Source organism: Mastomys coucha, unplaced genomic scaffold (assembly GCF_008632895.1).
Source record: "Mastomys coucha isolate ucsf_1 unplaced genomic scaffold, UCSF_Mcou_1 pScaffold20, whole genome shotgun sequence".
NCBI lineage: Eukaryota > Metazoa > Chordata > Mammalia > Rodentia > Muridae > Mastomys > Mastomys coucha.
Genome location: NW_022196903.1, coordinates 91,030,073 through 91,046,838, shown reverse-complemented (window position 1 = coordinate 91,046,838; position 16,766 = coordinate 91,030,073). Strand labels below are relative to the sequence as shown.

The 16,766-nt window shown below is 42.7% G+C and overlaps 1 protein-coding gene and 1 long non-coding RNA gene across 3 annotated transcripts in view; one reads left to right on the top strand and one right to left on the bottom strand.

The window, feature by feature from the left end:
• Nucleotides 1-5,958: 5,958 nt before the first annotated feature.
• Nucleotides 5,959-14,297, bottom strand: LOC116099317. The gene is made up of 2 exons (XR_004122207.1): nucleotides 14,174-14,297; nucleotides 5,959-6,184 (listed from the first exon to the last, which is right to left on the bottom strand). It is a non-coding gene; the product is annotated as an uncharacterized LOC116099317 (long non-coding RNA).
• Nucleotides 14,174-16,766, top strand: part of Lmod3 (leiomodin 3) — a 16,307-nt gene continuing 13,714 nt past the window's right edge. Inside the window, exons 1-2 of one of the 2 annotated variants that reach the window (XM_031382700.1) lie at nucleotides 14,174-14,327; nucleotides 14,775-15,090. In XM_031382700.1, the coding sequence (XP_031238560.1) occupies nucleotides 14,794-15,090 (297 nt within the window). In that variant the 5' untranslated portion in view covers nucleotides 14,174-14,327; nucleotides 14,775-14,793. Of the gene's footprint in view, nucleotides 14,328-14,600; nucleotides 15,091-16,766 lie in introns of those variants that run through there. The other variant, XM_031382699.1, reaches the window with a different exon arrangement.

Sequence of the window (16,766 nt, the reverse complement as noted above, 5' to 3'; positions counted from 1 at the left end):
CTTGCTGTGTAAGCTGACACGCTGGTGGCTGCATACAATTGCAAGGTGATGATCTCCATGTCCTGCCCGAGTGGGAGGTGAATGCCCTCTGTGTCCACACTCCTCTGTAGAAACTGATGAGAAGGCCGATTCCACAGTTCAGTGGAGGAACAGATACATGACGCTCTCAGTGTTTCTAATGTCTGCGTATATTCATTCAATGATTTTACCACATATATCTTAAACACTTCTTCCTGGCCACTTAACAGCTCATCTTTCACTGCATACTTGACCATGTTTTGGATGGACTGAACCTTGATAACATAGAATAAACAGATCTGGTCCTTGTCTGTGTAAAGCTTCCCGGCTCTTGAAATATTAGCAAATCTTAGAAAGTTACCACTTACATATTTGAATTTCATCTTTCCCTTTTACTCAGTGAGACAGGGGGTTGTTTAAAAACAAAACCCAGAAAAAAGGCTACCATTCAAAAAACTACTTGCATATTCTCCCCAGTACCTTTCACAGCCTTTACTTATAATCCCTGTAGTCCTGTAGTTAGACTATAAGAAAGAAGCAATTAGGAGTCACAACAAACTCTTGGTTAATCTTGAATGTAAGAACAAGTGCACATACATGTACACACAAAACAAACAAACAAACAAACAAAAAACAGTGCACACAACCCCCACCTCCACTGCCCAGAGTCTGACCAAGGCAACAGTATGGAAGAAGATAGCAGAATCACAGAACAGAACTGAAGGGGCAGAAGAGGACAAAGTCATTTGTGTTTATATACCTGCTACATACTTAAAATGTGTTGTCCTGCAACTGAACTTTATGCTTCCCATACACATCTATGAAATTGTCCTTGAAAATGTATAAAAAAGTATTCCTCTCCTGAGAGGCTCTGACAGTACCTGACTAATACAGATGTAGAGGCTCACAGCCATGCATTGAACTGAGTACAGGGTCCTCAATGAAGGAGTTAGAGAAAGGACCTATGGAGCTGAGGGGTTTGCAGCTCCTTAGGACGAACAACAATATGAACTAACTAGTAGCCTCAGAGCTCCCAGGGTCTCAACCACCAACCAAGGACTGCACATGGAGGGGTCTGATTGTTCTGGCAGCATGTGTATAGTAGAGGATTGCAAATTTGATCATCAATAGGAAGAGAGGACCTCGGCTCTGTGAAGGTTCTGTGCCCCAGTGTAGGGGAATGCCAGGGCCAGAAAGTGGGAGAGGGCGGGGTGGCAGGCATGGGGAGAGAGGAAGCAACAGGGGTTTGTTTTTGTTATTTTTGTTTGTTTCTTTGTTGGTTTTTTGGAGGGGAAACTGGGAAAGGAGAAATTTACATGTAAATAAAGAAAATATCTAATAAAAAGAAAAAAGAAAAAAAAAGTATTGCTGTGCAAGTACTTTCCCTCAAAACTGTAAAATTCATGTTCAATCATTAATAAAAATGGTCAGTTATGAAAGACATTTTTTCCCTTTTGGTAACAACTGATCCAGTTTTGAAAAAGAGAGCCTGGCACATTTAGTAGTACAGGCCTGGGATCAAGTGCTCTGAGGCTGGGGTAGGTAGAGCTCTACACATCTGAGACCTGTATACTGTGCAGCCACTGCCAAGGCCACATCCTCAGACTCTACCTCAGAAAGCAAAGAGAGAAAGGAAGGAGAGGTGAAGAGAGAGGAAGGCTTGGGACTTCCAGAGACACCATGAGGGTAGAGGTAGGGGCAGGCATTATTAACTCTATCATCACAGCTGGATGGTCCCCAACAAAGACAGCCACAGTTGCTGCACAGTGAGAATAAATCCTGTGATGGGGAAGGACAGGAAATTATTTTAGAGGAAAACACTCAACCAGCCTTTAAAAGGGAGCCCAAGGGCTGGAGGGACACTGCTGCTCTTTCCAAGGTCCTGAGTTCAATTCCCAGCAACCACATGGTGGCTCACAATCATCTATAATGGGATCTGATGCCCTCTTCTGGCAAGCAAGTGTACATGCAGATAGAATATTCATATTCATAAAGTAAATAATTTTTTTTTAATGTATACCTGCAGGCCAGAAGAGGGCACCAGATCTCATTATAAATGGTTAGAAACCACCATGTGGTTGCTGGGAATTGAACTCAGGACCTCTAGAAGACCAGTCAGTGCTCTTAACCTCTGAGCCATCTCTCCAGCCCCCACTAAATAAATCTTAAAAAAATAAAATAAAGCCGGGCATTGGTGGCACACACCTTTAATCCCAGCACTTGGGAGGCAGAGGCAGGTGGATTTCTGAGTTCAAGGCCAGCCAGGTCTACAGAGTGAGTTCCAGGCCAGCCAGGGCTACACAGAGAAACCCTGTCTCAAAAAATTAATTAATTAATTAATTAATTTTGAAAAAGAGAGCCTGAGAAACCCCAGCACACATTGAGCAAGATCATCTGGTAACCTGTTATTTCAGGGATCTTCCTGTCTCCATATTGTATTTTCTGCTTTTTTTTTTTAAATAAAGAATATACATGATTATACTTGAAAAGAGGTTATTTTAAGGACAGAGAGCAAACAGGCTTGTTTCTAATGACCATATTTTCAAACACATCTTTGGAAAAGGACAAAGGGGGAGGCCTGTTGTACCTTAGTAAAGTTCGATTAAAAACTCTTGAGGCACTGCATGCAGTTCCTGGTTACACTGCTAAGGTTTCTGGTTGCTCTAGCCTTTTCTCCAATGTCTCTGTTGCTTCTTGAGTAACGACCTGTGCCGTCTAAATTCTCCTTGCATTTCAATTAACTGAAGTGCTCATACCCTTTGTAGGTATACACTTAGCCTGCTTTTTCTAACCTTCATGTTTTATTTAAAATTTCATCGACATATTGATATATAATTTACACTGAACAAAATATCTGTATCTTAAATACACTCACAGACCAGTTTTGGCAAATGCATTCACTTATATATCCAACACCCCAATACAGCAGTCACCCCAGAATACTCCTGACACCCACTTTCCAGTCAATCCCACATTATGTAAGCAGTCACTCTTGGTTCAGTCTCCTCAGGTGACCTTGCACTTGACCTTCATCAAAACAAACTCTTACTTTGTGTGTCTCTCCTGTCTGGCTTTTTCCATTTAACTTGGTGTTCTTGAATATGGAGGTGTTGCTGTGAAAGTTGGATGTTTGTTTGCATTACTGAAAAGCCTTTCTTTGTGTGCCTAGGGTAGAATAACATTATTTACGATTCTCTTGGTGGACTTAAAAAAACAAAACAAAGCAGGGTCTCATGGTACCCAGGCTGGTCTTGAATTCCAGATATAGACAAGGGCAACCCTGAACTTGGGAATCCTCTTGTTTCCCTTTTCCGAGTGCAGAGACTGCAGGCCTGTAGTGCTGTGCCCAGTTACAGAGATTGCAGGCCTGCAGTGCTGTGCCCAGTTTCAGTGGTGCTACAGCTTGACCCCTAAGTCTTTGGCCTGCTGGGCAAACTCTCTACCAACAAAGCTGCATCCCTCATTCTTTCTGCTGGAGTCTTTCTAGAATAATCCTTCTGAAAGCAGTGAGAGTGGGAGAGAGGAGATACCACTGTACCCGGGACAGGGCAGCTCCTGAAGGCTTCTATGCTGGGTCTGATCTATAGTCTCATTGTATACCCTAAAACCACAAGGTGGAGGGGGCAAACAATTGAGATTTTACAGAAGGGTACATGGTAGCCAGCAGGCTGGTAAGGGCAATGACTCAGTGTTTCAGCTCTTCCTCCAGGTCACCCTGTACCAGGTAGCAAGTGAAATCAGGCTTGGCAAATAGACACTACAGGCAGTGCTTTGAGCAAAGCACTGAATAAATCCAATAAACCATTACCTAAGAATTAGTCCTTTCTAGATTATTCTACTGCACCCTGTTGTGGACTTAATACTACGAATTGTTTTAATTTTTTCTAAAGCGCTTTTTCCTATCAAGCTAGTTTCCTACTTCTGCATTCTTAATGAGCTTTTATTTTGTGAAATCCAGAAAAAAGTTCACGTGATAAACACAGGTCGACAGAGTGTTACAGTGTGAACAGCAAAGCTGCACTTGCTGGCCTGCTTCCTTCCTTCGGTTTGGTTGGTTGGTTGGTTTTGATTTTTTGTTTCTCTGTGTAAGCCTGACTGTACTGGAATTCCTTCTGTAGACCCGGCTGGCCTCAGACTCCCAGAGGTCTACCCATCTCTGTCTCCAGAGTGCTGGGATTAAATGTGTATACTACCACCTAGTTTGTTTTTTATTTTGTTTATTAAAAAAAAAAAAAAAAGGCCTCAGTATGAGTCTCTGGCTGATCTGGAATTTATGTAGATTGAGCTGGTCTCAAACTTACAGAGATCCACCTGTTTCTCTCTGTTGAGTACTGGGATTACTGAGTACTGTCACCACACCAGCTGCTTCAAATACTTTTATTACACCCACACACACACACACACACATACACACACACACACACACACACACACATAGACACACACATATGTATATATATACTGGAGGTATACATGCTGGAGGTATGCAGATTGGAGACAGGGTCTCTCTAAGTAGCTTTGGCTGTCTTGGAATTTACTATATAGACCAGGCTGGCCTTTAATTCACAGAGATCTGCTCTGCTGACTTTAATATTTTTAACTATAAGATGTATAATATAAAATTTGCCATCACAGGAAAAAAAAAAACCTGCATCTCAGTAGAACTTTCTCCCTACAGAGCTGCCCTCTGTACTGGTTAAAAGACTCCGCATGTCCCTCAGTCCTGCCAACCATGACGGTACTGTCTGCTTCTATGGACTGACAGCTCCAGCCTGACAGAGATGGAATCTTGTCATCTTCTGTGACTGGCTGACATCACATGCTGTCTTCAAGGTCCACCCATGCTGTTGTCTATGGCTGGACTCCTTTTTAGAGGTAGAATCAAGTTCTTACATGCTCACATGTAGATAACATGTACTGCTCATCCACTTATTCAATGACAGACATCATGCTTGGTTCTTGTGAATAAAGATCCATGAACATGGGTGCACATCTTTCCAACCTTGCTTTCAGTTCTTTTGGATAAATACCAGAGGCAAGACTCAGAGCAGTCTTTATCTTACTGTTTTCACTAGCACCTAGTCTGTCATACAGTTCTACCAACAGTGGAACTCACTCTCTCTCTCTCTCTCTCTCTCTCTCTCTCTCTCTCTCTCTCTCTCTCTCTCTCTCAAAATTGTGTGAATGGGTGTTTAACTTTCATGTACATCTGTTTCCAGACCAGTGCAACCCAAGATTTTTCTTTTTTGAGGCAGGGTTTCTCTCTGTAGCCCTGGCTGTCCTGGAACTTGCTCTGTAGACCAGACTGGCCTTGAACTCAGAGAGATCTGTCTGCCTCTGCCTCCCAAAGGCGTGGACCACAGCCACCTACCTCAAGAATATATATATAATTTAAGCTGGGTGGTGGTGGCGCACACCTTTAATCCCAGAGCCTGGGAGGCAGAAGCAGGTGGATTTCCGAGTTTGAGGCCAGCCTGTTCTACTACAGAGTGAGTTCCAGGACAGCCAGAACTATACAAAGAAACCCTGTCTCGAAAATACCAAAAAAAGAAGAAGAAGAAGAAGAAGAAGAAGAAGAAGAAGAAGAAGAAGAAGAAGAAGAAGAAGAAGAAGAAGAAGAATATATATAATTTGTAGCCAGTGTCTTGACATCCTCAACAGGTGTCTAATGATTTATATGAAATAACAAGCTAGGACTAGGAAGATGGCTCAGTTAAGTGCTAGTATACTATATATAGGCATGAGGACCAGAGTAAAATCCCAAGAACTCCACCCCCATTCCACCCCAAAAAACAACACAAAACAAAAAAAAAACAAAACAACAAAACAACCTGCCACAGGCCGGCCAGTCTAGGCCTCCCTCAACCCTTGGGGGAACAGGGTCCTAGTCAGGTAGACAAGGCGTTGGCGAAGAAATGACAAACAGAAACAGACACAAGGGAGTGCTGAAATTGAATGTCATTTGTACAGAGTAGAAATCAGGCTTATATGGTATATAGAGAACAGGGCAAACTACAGAAGTCGCATAGGCAGGAGATGGTCACATCGGCAGGAGATGGTCACATCAAGGTCAGTACAATGAATCAGCCAGGTGCAAGGCGGAGGAACAGTGGTGTCATTCTTCGGACTGGGTTGTCCTGGCAGCCCCAAGGTAAACTCTCAGGGTCTGTCTTGAGGCAAGCATATGAGGGTCGTATTTTAGATTCCTTGGCTGTAACGTAAATAATTAGTGAGAGAAGCCCTATAACTTCTCTCTAGTCAGTAAAACAATTCTGCCTTGTGTGGGACTGCTCTTAATAATTAGTGCCTGACTACTATCTCTAACTTTGTGGGACTTCTCTGATGATTTGTGCCTAACTGCTATCTCTAACTTTATGGGACTGCTCTGGCAATTAGTGTCTAACTGCTGTCTCTAACTTTGGAGACACTCTGATAAGACAGCTCCTTTGTAGAAATTCCAAGCTAACTACAGCTAGGAGATCAATTAGGATTATTGAAACACTGTGAAGGCCAGGAAGCAATGTTAAATCTCAATTTTAGCTATAACAAAATATTTCTTAGGGCGCCTTTATACCTGAATAAAGAAAGCATGCAGATCTCTCCACAGATTATAGCAGAGATCAATCTGGAACACCTCTGAGTTAGGAGATGTCAGTGACTGACTACCTCAGGAGGCTGACTCCTTTTGAAGTGTACGCCTCAGTTCTGTGATCAGGTCTTTAGGCCTGTCCCAGGCACAACTGAAGTAGACGAGTTCTGTGTAACAACAACCAAACAAAAAACAGGTGTGGTGATGTATTTGCTGAGGAGGGTGGCTGTGACTCACTGGATAGCCTACTTAGCAAGCTTTAGACCAATAAGAAATGCTGCCTCAAAACAAAACAAAACAAAACATCCAAGATAGATGCATCTGAGGCATGACACCAGAGGTTGACTTTTGTCCTCTGCACACATGAACACACACACTTGCATGTACAACAACTGAATAATCACCTTTGATGCTGTGTGATTTTAGCCCTGGATAATGAATGCATTTGTACTGGACAAATTATAGAAGGCAACAGAAGACTAGGAGGTATGACTTCTGACACGTACCTATAACCTAGCACACTAAGGGCTGAGGCAGGAGAAATACAGGATAGAGGGAAATCCCAGATAAATAATGAGTTGTTTAGTTTTGTTTTGATTTTATCCCTAATACTTGTGTCAGTTCTGACAAATGTTGCAGTTCTTTCTAGTTCTTTCAAGGTCGTCTAGGAAAACGTGACACATCTAAAAAGTGCTTGTCACTGCTCAGGAATGGCAAGTACTCAGTAAAGTTTAGCAGAATAGCAGCAAGATCAATAACAGTACAGCAGCAGGAATTTTACAATAATGGTAACAATGGTATCACTAAAAACAGTAGCTATAGCAGTTGTAGCAGCTGTAGCAGCTGTAGCAGCTGTAGCAGCCCTAGCAGCTGTAGCAGCCATAGCAGCTGTAGCAGCCCTAGCAGCTGTAGCAGCCGTAGCATATGTAGGAGCCATAGAAGCTGTGGCAGCTGTGGCAGCTGTGGCAGTTGTAGCAGCTGTAGCAGCTGTAGCAGCTGTAGCTGCAACAGTGATCAAAGTGCCAGTGCTAAACTGCAGTAGTCAGTGTATATCATTGCCTTAATAGGATGGTGATAGCCGTCTCACTCTCCTTTGGAATAAAACTCAAATAGGAACAATTTAATTTTTAAAAGTTAATTTTATATTTATTTCTATTTTATGTGTATATAAGTGTTTTACCTGCCTGTGTTTATACGCACAATGTACATATACATGAGAAGGTTGGAGTAGGCCATTGGATCCTCTGAAACTAGAATTATGGATGGTTGTAAGCTACCATGTAGGTGCTGGGAACCAAGCCGGGGTCCTCTGCAAAAACAAGTGCTCTGAACTGTTGAGCCATCCCTCCAGCTGCAATTCAATTAAAAAACTGATCTGGTTTATAAAACAATTAAGGTAAAACGATGACTATCCGTCTTGTAGCTGAACTTGATCTGAGAAAGGCAAAGTGGGCTGGGGATTGGGCCTTAGAGAAACCTTTGCCTTTTACAATTCAGAGCCCATTCTGAGGGCTTGCACTATGGGTCAGGGAAATTTGAGCAGAGCCAAGCACTTGTACGACACTCATGAAATCTTCAGGCAATTTGTAGGCAGTCTGCAGGGCCTTGGAGATCCAAACAGAATTGCACAAGAGAGCAGCATGCTACAAACAGGTCACAACTGATTTATTTAACACCACTTGGAAGCTACTCTAGAGGTTGTGTCCATTTTTAACCCAGGGATATAGCTGAAGCAAGAGCTGACTTATCTACCATCTTCACAACCAGGATCAGTGGAGGATGAAAAACTTAAAAGAGGAAATGGACTGAGAAGGATGTGTTGCCTTCTCGGGCCATCTGCATTTCTTGTATGTTAGGAGGACTCACATATGTTTGGATAAGTATCATATATGTGTTTTAGAAAGAATAACATGAAGAAATCCTATTTTCAGGGTTTTTTTGTTTTTTTAAGATGTATTTATTTTATGTATGTGAGTACACTGTCCTCTCTTCAGACACACCAGAAGAGGGCATCAGATTCTATTACAGATGGTTGTGGGCCACCATGTGGTTGCTGGGAATTGAACTCAGGACCTCTGGAAGTGTAGTCAGTGCTCTTAACCTCTGAGCTATCTCTCCAGTCCATATTTTCAGTTTTGAGCAGTATTTGTTAGATATTGGGCACAGCTAACAGCTAATGTTCTTTAAGTTACTGCTGATTATGTCATTTAAGCTTTTCCTAAATGAGCTGCAGGCTAAAAATGCCCGGGGCGGGGAGGTAGGGATTGACCGGTGACAGTTCTGTGGGGCAGGTGCCCAGTTCTAGACAAAGTGTTCTACAAAGTAAGTATGGGGTGTGTGTGTGTGTGTGTGTGTGTGTGTGTCCAAATTTTTTATAGTAAGATTCTGTTGTGACATACTGTTTATACTTAAGGCCTGCATAATGAGTTAGGAAAAAAACACAGAGAGATTCATAATAGTTTAAGTAATTCTACCTGTTGTATTGGGCTCTATTCAATTGCTATTCTGTGGTTATGTTGGCAGCAGAGCTGCAGGCTAAAAATGCCTGGAGGGGAGAGATTGACTGGTGACTGGCAGTGACACTTCTGTGGGGCAGGTGCCCAGTTCTAGACGAGGACTTGAGAGAACTGTGAGCCCAGTTTTCAAGATCAGGGAGGGCATTGGGAAGGAGATGACTTCAGGGAAAAATGAAGAAAAAATAAACAAACAAATAAACAAACAAACAAATAAATAAAGTTTGCTCCATCCAGAAAGTTGGAGTAAGGAAGGGGAGCTCTAAATTTTGGCACAATATGCCACAGGGATTGATGGGAATTGCACAAGAGGAATGCACTGGAATCCAGATCCTGAAGGCCCCTAGAATGCATGAGTGAGTGCTTCAGGTTGACCAGAAGCAAGGAATCAAATAACCTCACATCACAGAAGAATCATGACATTTCCAAGTACAGATGTGTGTCCTGTGGAAGGCCGTACTTAAGTCTGTCCTTCTAGTGATACATTCCCCTTCAGCTTCCACAGCCAAGGGTCCATTTCTTGTGGAGCTTTCTGGAGTTACAAAATCCATTTTCAAGTAAGTGTGTGTATATATTTAAATTATTGTCTTTCTACACATATGTAGATTACGTATATTAATCTCTTACAGAGATAAGTCACCAAGTATCTAACCTTTATCCCTAATTTTTTTTAAAAAACCATTAGATCATCTCCGATGCAGAGAGGATGTAGACAGCAAGTGGTTTTCTTTGGTGTGGCTTTCCCTTCCTTCCTCCCTTATTCCAGTTTCCTTTCCTTCCCTTCCCCCTCCTATTCCCCCCACCCTTCCCTCAATCCCTCTGTCTTCCATTAAACTTAGATGTGCTCCTCTTCTGTGACAGGGGAGGTGGAGTAGGGGGTGGGGATAGGGTGGCAGTACGGGACATACAGCAAAATGCTACCGTCACTAAAGGTCAGAGCTCTAGGAGGGAACACTATGAAGTTTTAAAGCTTTATTTGTGGCTAACACAATGAAAGGCCCGAGACCTCCAACACCTCCAAAATGCCACATTCCTTCCTTACTAAGGACTATCTGAAGGCAAGTGTCTCACTCATCTCCAATTTTTATTCTTGTCTGTCCTCTAATTAATCCAATCTGCTTTCTGAGCAGTAGCCAAAGTGGCCTTCAGAAAGCATAAACCATAGTATGGCCCATGTAAAAAGCCCTCTGCTGCTTCTCAATGATGCTTAGAATGAACAACCTAGCACTGGTCCTTAAGACACGTCCTGCCTGGCCCTGCCTTCCTCCCTGCCCCCAAATCCTCCATGCCCAACAGCGTCCAGTCATGTGAGGCTTCAGTCACCTCACACTCCAAGATCTGTCTTGCCTGACTTTGCACATGCCATCCTGCAACCTAGGCCTGAGCTTATCTCTCAGACTCCTCTTCCTAGGGGGAATCGTTCTCCACTGCTGTTTGCTAGCCTATAGGATCCATCTTCCTTAGCACTTCATGCTACCAGAAATGATTGCCATTGTCTCCCTCACTAGAATATGGCTTTCTCTGTCTTGAGTTCTGCCACATTCCTAGCTACCTAATACAGTGCATGGCACAAAGCAGGCACTCACCAAACACTGTGTCTTGAGCTCTGTAAGCCTGGCCTGTTGGATGAGTGCCTGGCCCATGCTCTGGGATTCCCAGGCCCAGGGCAGTGTCAATCATTTCTGGTTGCATTAAAGTCTGAGAGATAAGCACAGACCTGTGAAAAGCAATCAGAGAAGAATGAGCCAAGCCTTTGGGGCGTTGGGCTGTTCTAGATTTACACATCAGGATCACCAGAAGAGGTCTCCTATCCCCTGCCCCCCTCAAAAAAAAAAAAACCCACAGATTCCAAGACCCAACTTTAAGAATTCTGATTCAGCAGCTCCTAGCAGGGAGTCAATTTCACTTCTTCCTCTAGACTCCGATCCAGAGTCAGTTGGTCTGGGGCCTGTTGGGTCATGCAGGTGACGTCCCTGCAGGTCGCTGCTTGCTTTTGTGGTCATGTTGGATGCTGAGGTGGGAAGCTGTAGAGGTGACCTCCATAACACACCGTGAAGAGCAAACACAGCTAACTGATCTCGGTGTCAGACTAGTCAGACCCGCAAGACCCTCTCTGTCAGCAGGAGGGTACGGTGCTCTGGGAAGCAGCTGGGAGAGATTTAGGCACTTCCTGCTCATGAGAGATGCTGTGGGAGGAGTCAGGGCTCCTTGGAGGAACAATCCTCACTCAGCTCAGTGGTTATCGGAGGCCCTTGAAAACAAGTGCCGTACTTCAGGACCAAAGGATAATCTGAAAGAATTCAGATTGTCTTTCTTAGGAGGGTTTCAGATCTACATTGCAATGCTAAGCTTCTATGTTCTTCATAGGTAATTGCATCTCAAAGGCTCTTGGCCACTTTCTGTAAAATTGCCAAGATTTTTAAAGCCTCTTGTTCATGGCTGGCTGTTAATCTAATGTTTTCCTTCATGGAAGCATTTTTAAAATGTCCTATTAATGCTCTATATTTTAGACTTTCTTTTTGTTTTACCTTAATGGGTTCTGTGGCTGTTGCTGAAATATGACACACTGTGTTGTTTGTTTGAGGGGATAATGACTTGGGGGGAAAGCACAGATGTTCAGATGCATTTTTTTTTTCTAAAGGTTTTTTTATCTTTTGTTTTGTTGACTCTGGATGAAGAACTCTGGAGCATGGAGGGATGTGTGTGTGTGTGTGTGTGTGTGCATTTACATGTATGTTGTAGGGTTTTATTGCTGTGAAGAGACACCATGAACAAGGCAACTCTTAAAAAGGACAACATTTAATTGGGGCTGGCTTACAGATTCAGAGGTTCAGTCCATTATCGTCATAGTGAGAAGCGTGATAGTATGCAGGCAGACTTGGTGCTGGAGGAGCCAAGAGTTCTATATCTTGATCTGAAGGCAACCAGAAGAAGGCTCTCTTCTGCACTGGGCGGAGTTTTAGCACTAGGAGACCTCAAAGCCTGCTTACATAGTGACATACTTCCTCCAACAAGGCCACACCTAATAGTGTCACTTCCCATGGGCCAAGCATATTCAAACCACCACAATATACCTGCAGATGTGTATATGTATATATATATATACATATATATTATAATTATATGTGTATATAATTATAATTACATTATAATTACATATACATATGTGTATATATATTATAATTAATGTGTAAGAGACCTAGGAACATATGTATCTAATTTACCATGGAATAACACTAAGAGGATCACTTAGATATTCACATAAAATGCATTTAGGGCCGGGCAGTGGTGGCACATGCCTTTAATCCCAGCATTTGGGAGGCAGAGGCAGGTGGATTTCTGAGTTCGAGGCCAGCCTGGTCTACAGAGTGAGTTCCAGGACAGCCAGGGCTATACAGAGAAACCCTGTCTTGAAAACAAACAAACAAACAAACAAACAAAATGCATTTAGTTTTTCATATTTTTGGACCCTGCAATTTGACTTCTTAGAATGTATCCAACTTAACCTAAGCAAATAAATTTGGGTGCCTACAAACATGCAACTAGTAAGATATTCGTTGAAGACCTGTTTGTACTTCTGAGAAATGAAAACAGTTTAGCTATGTAACAATTAAGGATTGGTTACATGAACTATGCACTTTATAAGTTATAGCTCTTTACAGGGAGATCTTAAAAATTATGTGATTCTAGAATATATAACTGCCTCAAAAGTAACCTGATTTGATCAACAAGAAAACACAGAGAGCATATGGATATGGTGGTGCATGTCTGTAATGACACTTGGGTGTCAGAGGCATGGGGATAACTGCAAGTTCAAGACCAGCCATACCACAAGGTGAATTCCAAAGCTACATAGCAAAACCCTATATCAAAAACAAACAATAAACCAAAGAACACAGGGCTAAGGATGCAGCCAAGGGCAGAGTTGACTTCCAAGGTCCAACTGCCAAAGGCTATAAAGGTGGTACAATGATCCAGAGTTCCGAAGTTTCTAAAGAAGTGACTGAAATTAGCCAGAGCACTCATTGCAGTTGCTCGCAACAGGGAAATAAGGTGAAAAATTCCTTTTCTCTCTAGCTCTGTATGTTATGTTCTGGTTTGTACAAAAATATCTGAATTTCTGATTAAAGAGTTGCAAAACTCAGAGTTTGACAATAGTTAACCTGTGGTGGCACATGCCTTTAATGCCAGCACTTGCGAGGCAGAGGCAGGCAGATCACTGTAGCCCACAGTGAGTTCCAGGACAGCCAGGGCTGCAGAAAAGGACTCTATCTCTGGGAAGAAAAAACATTATATGTATATATTACATAAAATATATAAAAATATATTGGTGAAGCCTTTCCCCAGCCCAGCCCTTCAGACACCCATGCCCCTCCATAAAAGCACTTGAAATGTTTGATTTCTAATTTATTTTTCAATAATCTACCTCACTGATATTTTTATTTTTATCTATTCGGGAGGTAGGTTGCATTTGAGACAGGGTCTCTCTATGTAGCCCTCGATGTCCTGGAACTTGCTACATAAACTAGGCTGACCTTGAACTCACAGAGATCTGCCTGCCTCTGCCTCCTGAGTGCTGAGACTAAAAGCGTGCAGAACTTGGCCCAGCTCTTATTTTTATTTACATACATTCGTTTAACTTACTGTCTCAAGACTAATTATGCACACTGTTTTAGAGCTTTCTGTAGCCAATTAATGTACACAATTGTGCTTTCATCTTCATGGGAGTATATCTCAGGGATTCACCTCAAAAAGTAGTGTTGCTGGGTCAACATAATTGCATGTTAGTAATCTGAAAAAAAATTAGTGTCCCTCCCCCACAGGTTACAAAAAAATCTTTTCATGCTGCCATTTTCACCCAGTATTTCAACAGTAAGATAAAAAAAAAAATTCTCTTCTGGTCCATCTTAATTTAGCTAGCTTTGACATAAATGGTTTAAAACCCCTTACATGGCCCCTCCCCCTTACGTGGAAATTCAGGGCCTTGTTATCCCCATCTGTCGGGTCACAGGATCGAGATGCAGATAAGAGCAGCTTACACCGGTTCACTTACACCATAGCAAGACCTGAGCTGTTCCCTTCAGTGGCACGGCTTCCAGAGCCTGCTGGAGAGGACAGGCAGAGCCCAGCTCACCGTCCACCTTCAAGAGAGGCTTCTATTCCAGGAGAAACTGCATTTGCTGGCTGGATTTTTACTCTGATGTTTTGTGAGTTGTTTAAATAAGCAGCAGCAGGCTCCTCCCGGGGAGGCGGGAGGAGGAGGAATCTAGAGCAGTGGGTGTGGGCTGCAAGGAACTGGACCCTGGGGTGGGAGGGCTTTAGAAAAGAATGCATTTTATTCCTGCAGAGATTCCGTAGACCGACTACTCTCTGTCCAGCACAGCAGCTGTACTGAAATGTCAGATGGATTTGTACAGATGACTCAAGTTGCCAAAAAGGGAGTCATGTAGTAGTTCCGCGACTTGACTCTGCCCAGAAAACCTTGCTTAATATAGATCCCACATGAGCTGAGCTATAGTCACTCACTCCCAGCAGCTCAACCAACACCATTGAGTGAAAAAATCTCTCAAGAGTGGGTTGGCTGGTGTTTGCATACTGATTCCTTCTTTAAAAAAAAATCATATTGGATTATTTCTTCTTTTCTGGTGATCTAGAAACAGATAGAAAAAATAAATGATGTCGGAGCACAGCAGGAATTCAGAGCAAGAAGACACCCTTAGTGAGGAGCTTGATGAAGATGAAATCTTGGCCAACTTATCCCCTGAAGAGCTGAAGGAACTGCAGTCAGAGATGGAAGTCATGGCCCCTGACCCCCACCTTCCTGTGGGGATGATCCAAAAAGATCAAACTGACAAGGCTCCTACAGGAAACTTTGACCATAAGTCTCTCGTCGATTACATGTATTTGCAAAAGGCATCTAGACGCATGCTGGAAGATGAACGGGTTCCTGTCAGTTTTGTGCAGTCTGAGGTAACCAGGGATCTGTGTGGGACACAAGTGGCTGCCGGGACTGGGATGGACGGCAGGGACTGTTTTGCAATTGGATTTCTCAAGACTGCAGTGTGTAGTTCTGTTTTGGATTTTGCCACATCTAAATTTGATCATAATATTAAGTTCTATCCCAGACTGTAACTTTCTAAAAAAAAAAAAAAAAAAAAAGGTATAATTGCAAGGGGAGAAAAATGATAACTTCTTGTTAATGTTTCTTTTTCAACATTGGCACCAGGATCTCTGTGTGGAGTCAGTGGTCTGTAGCCCTGACACATCATGGTTTAACTCACAAATAGCTCCTCTGCCTCTGTTGTTGGTGGTGATTTGATTTTTGTTTTTGGCTTTTCCTTTTGAGAAGCTCATCCAAATTCTACTCACCATTTCTATTTATGTACATACAATATTTTACATATAACGTCAAAGATTCCCCACTTCTGAGGAAATCTGGCCATACACACTAAACCAAAAAACCCAAGACTGAAAATGTAGGCACACTGTCCATTGGGCATCGGTGGTGACATCTTGGAATCGATGGCTAAGGTGTCTTCCAGACAGTCCTCTCTTGAGACACTTTAATCTAAAAACTATAGCTGGCAGGAGCTTTGCAAACCTACTATGTATAAGGCATAATTAAATTTTAATTACATTTTATTAGTAGTTATGTGTTTGTGTGTGCATATGTCTCTCTCTCTCTGTGTGTGTGTGTGTGTGTGTGTGTGTGTGTGTGTGTATAGAGCAGGCTTGGCGGCAGGTACCTTTACCTAATAAAGCCATCTTGATGGCCCTAAAGGGCAAATTGCACTTAAAAATGACCTAGATAAAAGAAGACGAATTTCCCAAGTATGGTCTGTTCCGGCCCACCTGCTAGATGCAGGTTTATCTTGTCACACTAGTGTGTTGGAAGGAAGTAGTGAACATTAAACAGGAGCAGAAGTCCAGGAAATACATCTCAGGCTTGATCAGGCTAGTGTTTGCCATGTCCTTTGCAGACCTCTTACAATTGCACATCTGTGAGTTCGAAGACAATCCCACACAAAGACCAATTTTAGGAGGACTACAGACAAAACCAATGCTTTTGTTTCTCTCCCTGGTGTGCATTAAACAGCTTGATAATTGGCTCCCCCTGCTGGGACAGATGAGGCATGCAATGTTACAGGTTTTAGGAGGTAGTTAAGGACAACATTGTAACTGTCAGATCCAACCTGCCAGGTACCATCAGCATTAAGTTCTTGCTCAGAATACTATGTGTCAGGCTTCTCCAAGAACTTTGGGGGCTACACCTGCAAGGTTCACAGATGTACTCAAAGTGGAGTAATCGATGCAGGCGAAGCTAGTGAACTCTGATTGAAAGACTTCCCGGACATGGCAGAGTTGTAAATCTCACCCTAGTCCTGTTCCATTTTAAGGCTGGCTCATCCCACAAGGCGCTTTGCTTCAAAGACTAGTGAGTAATGGAGGTGGTTTTCCCAGAGCCAGGATCCAAACCAAGGTTTTAAAAACACAGCCCAGATTATCAGAGTGCCCTCGCTTCCCTGCACCATGTCATAGTCTCAGGGAATACAGCACGGAGCATGTCTATGAGAGCCGTGGAAAGGTATAAGGATTTCACCCTTTACTTTAGGAAGGGTATAGGGATTTTTTTTTTTTTTTTTTTT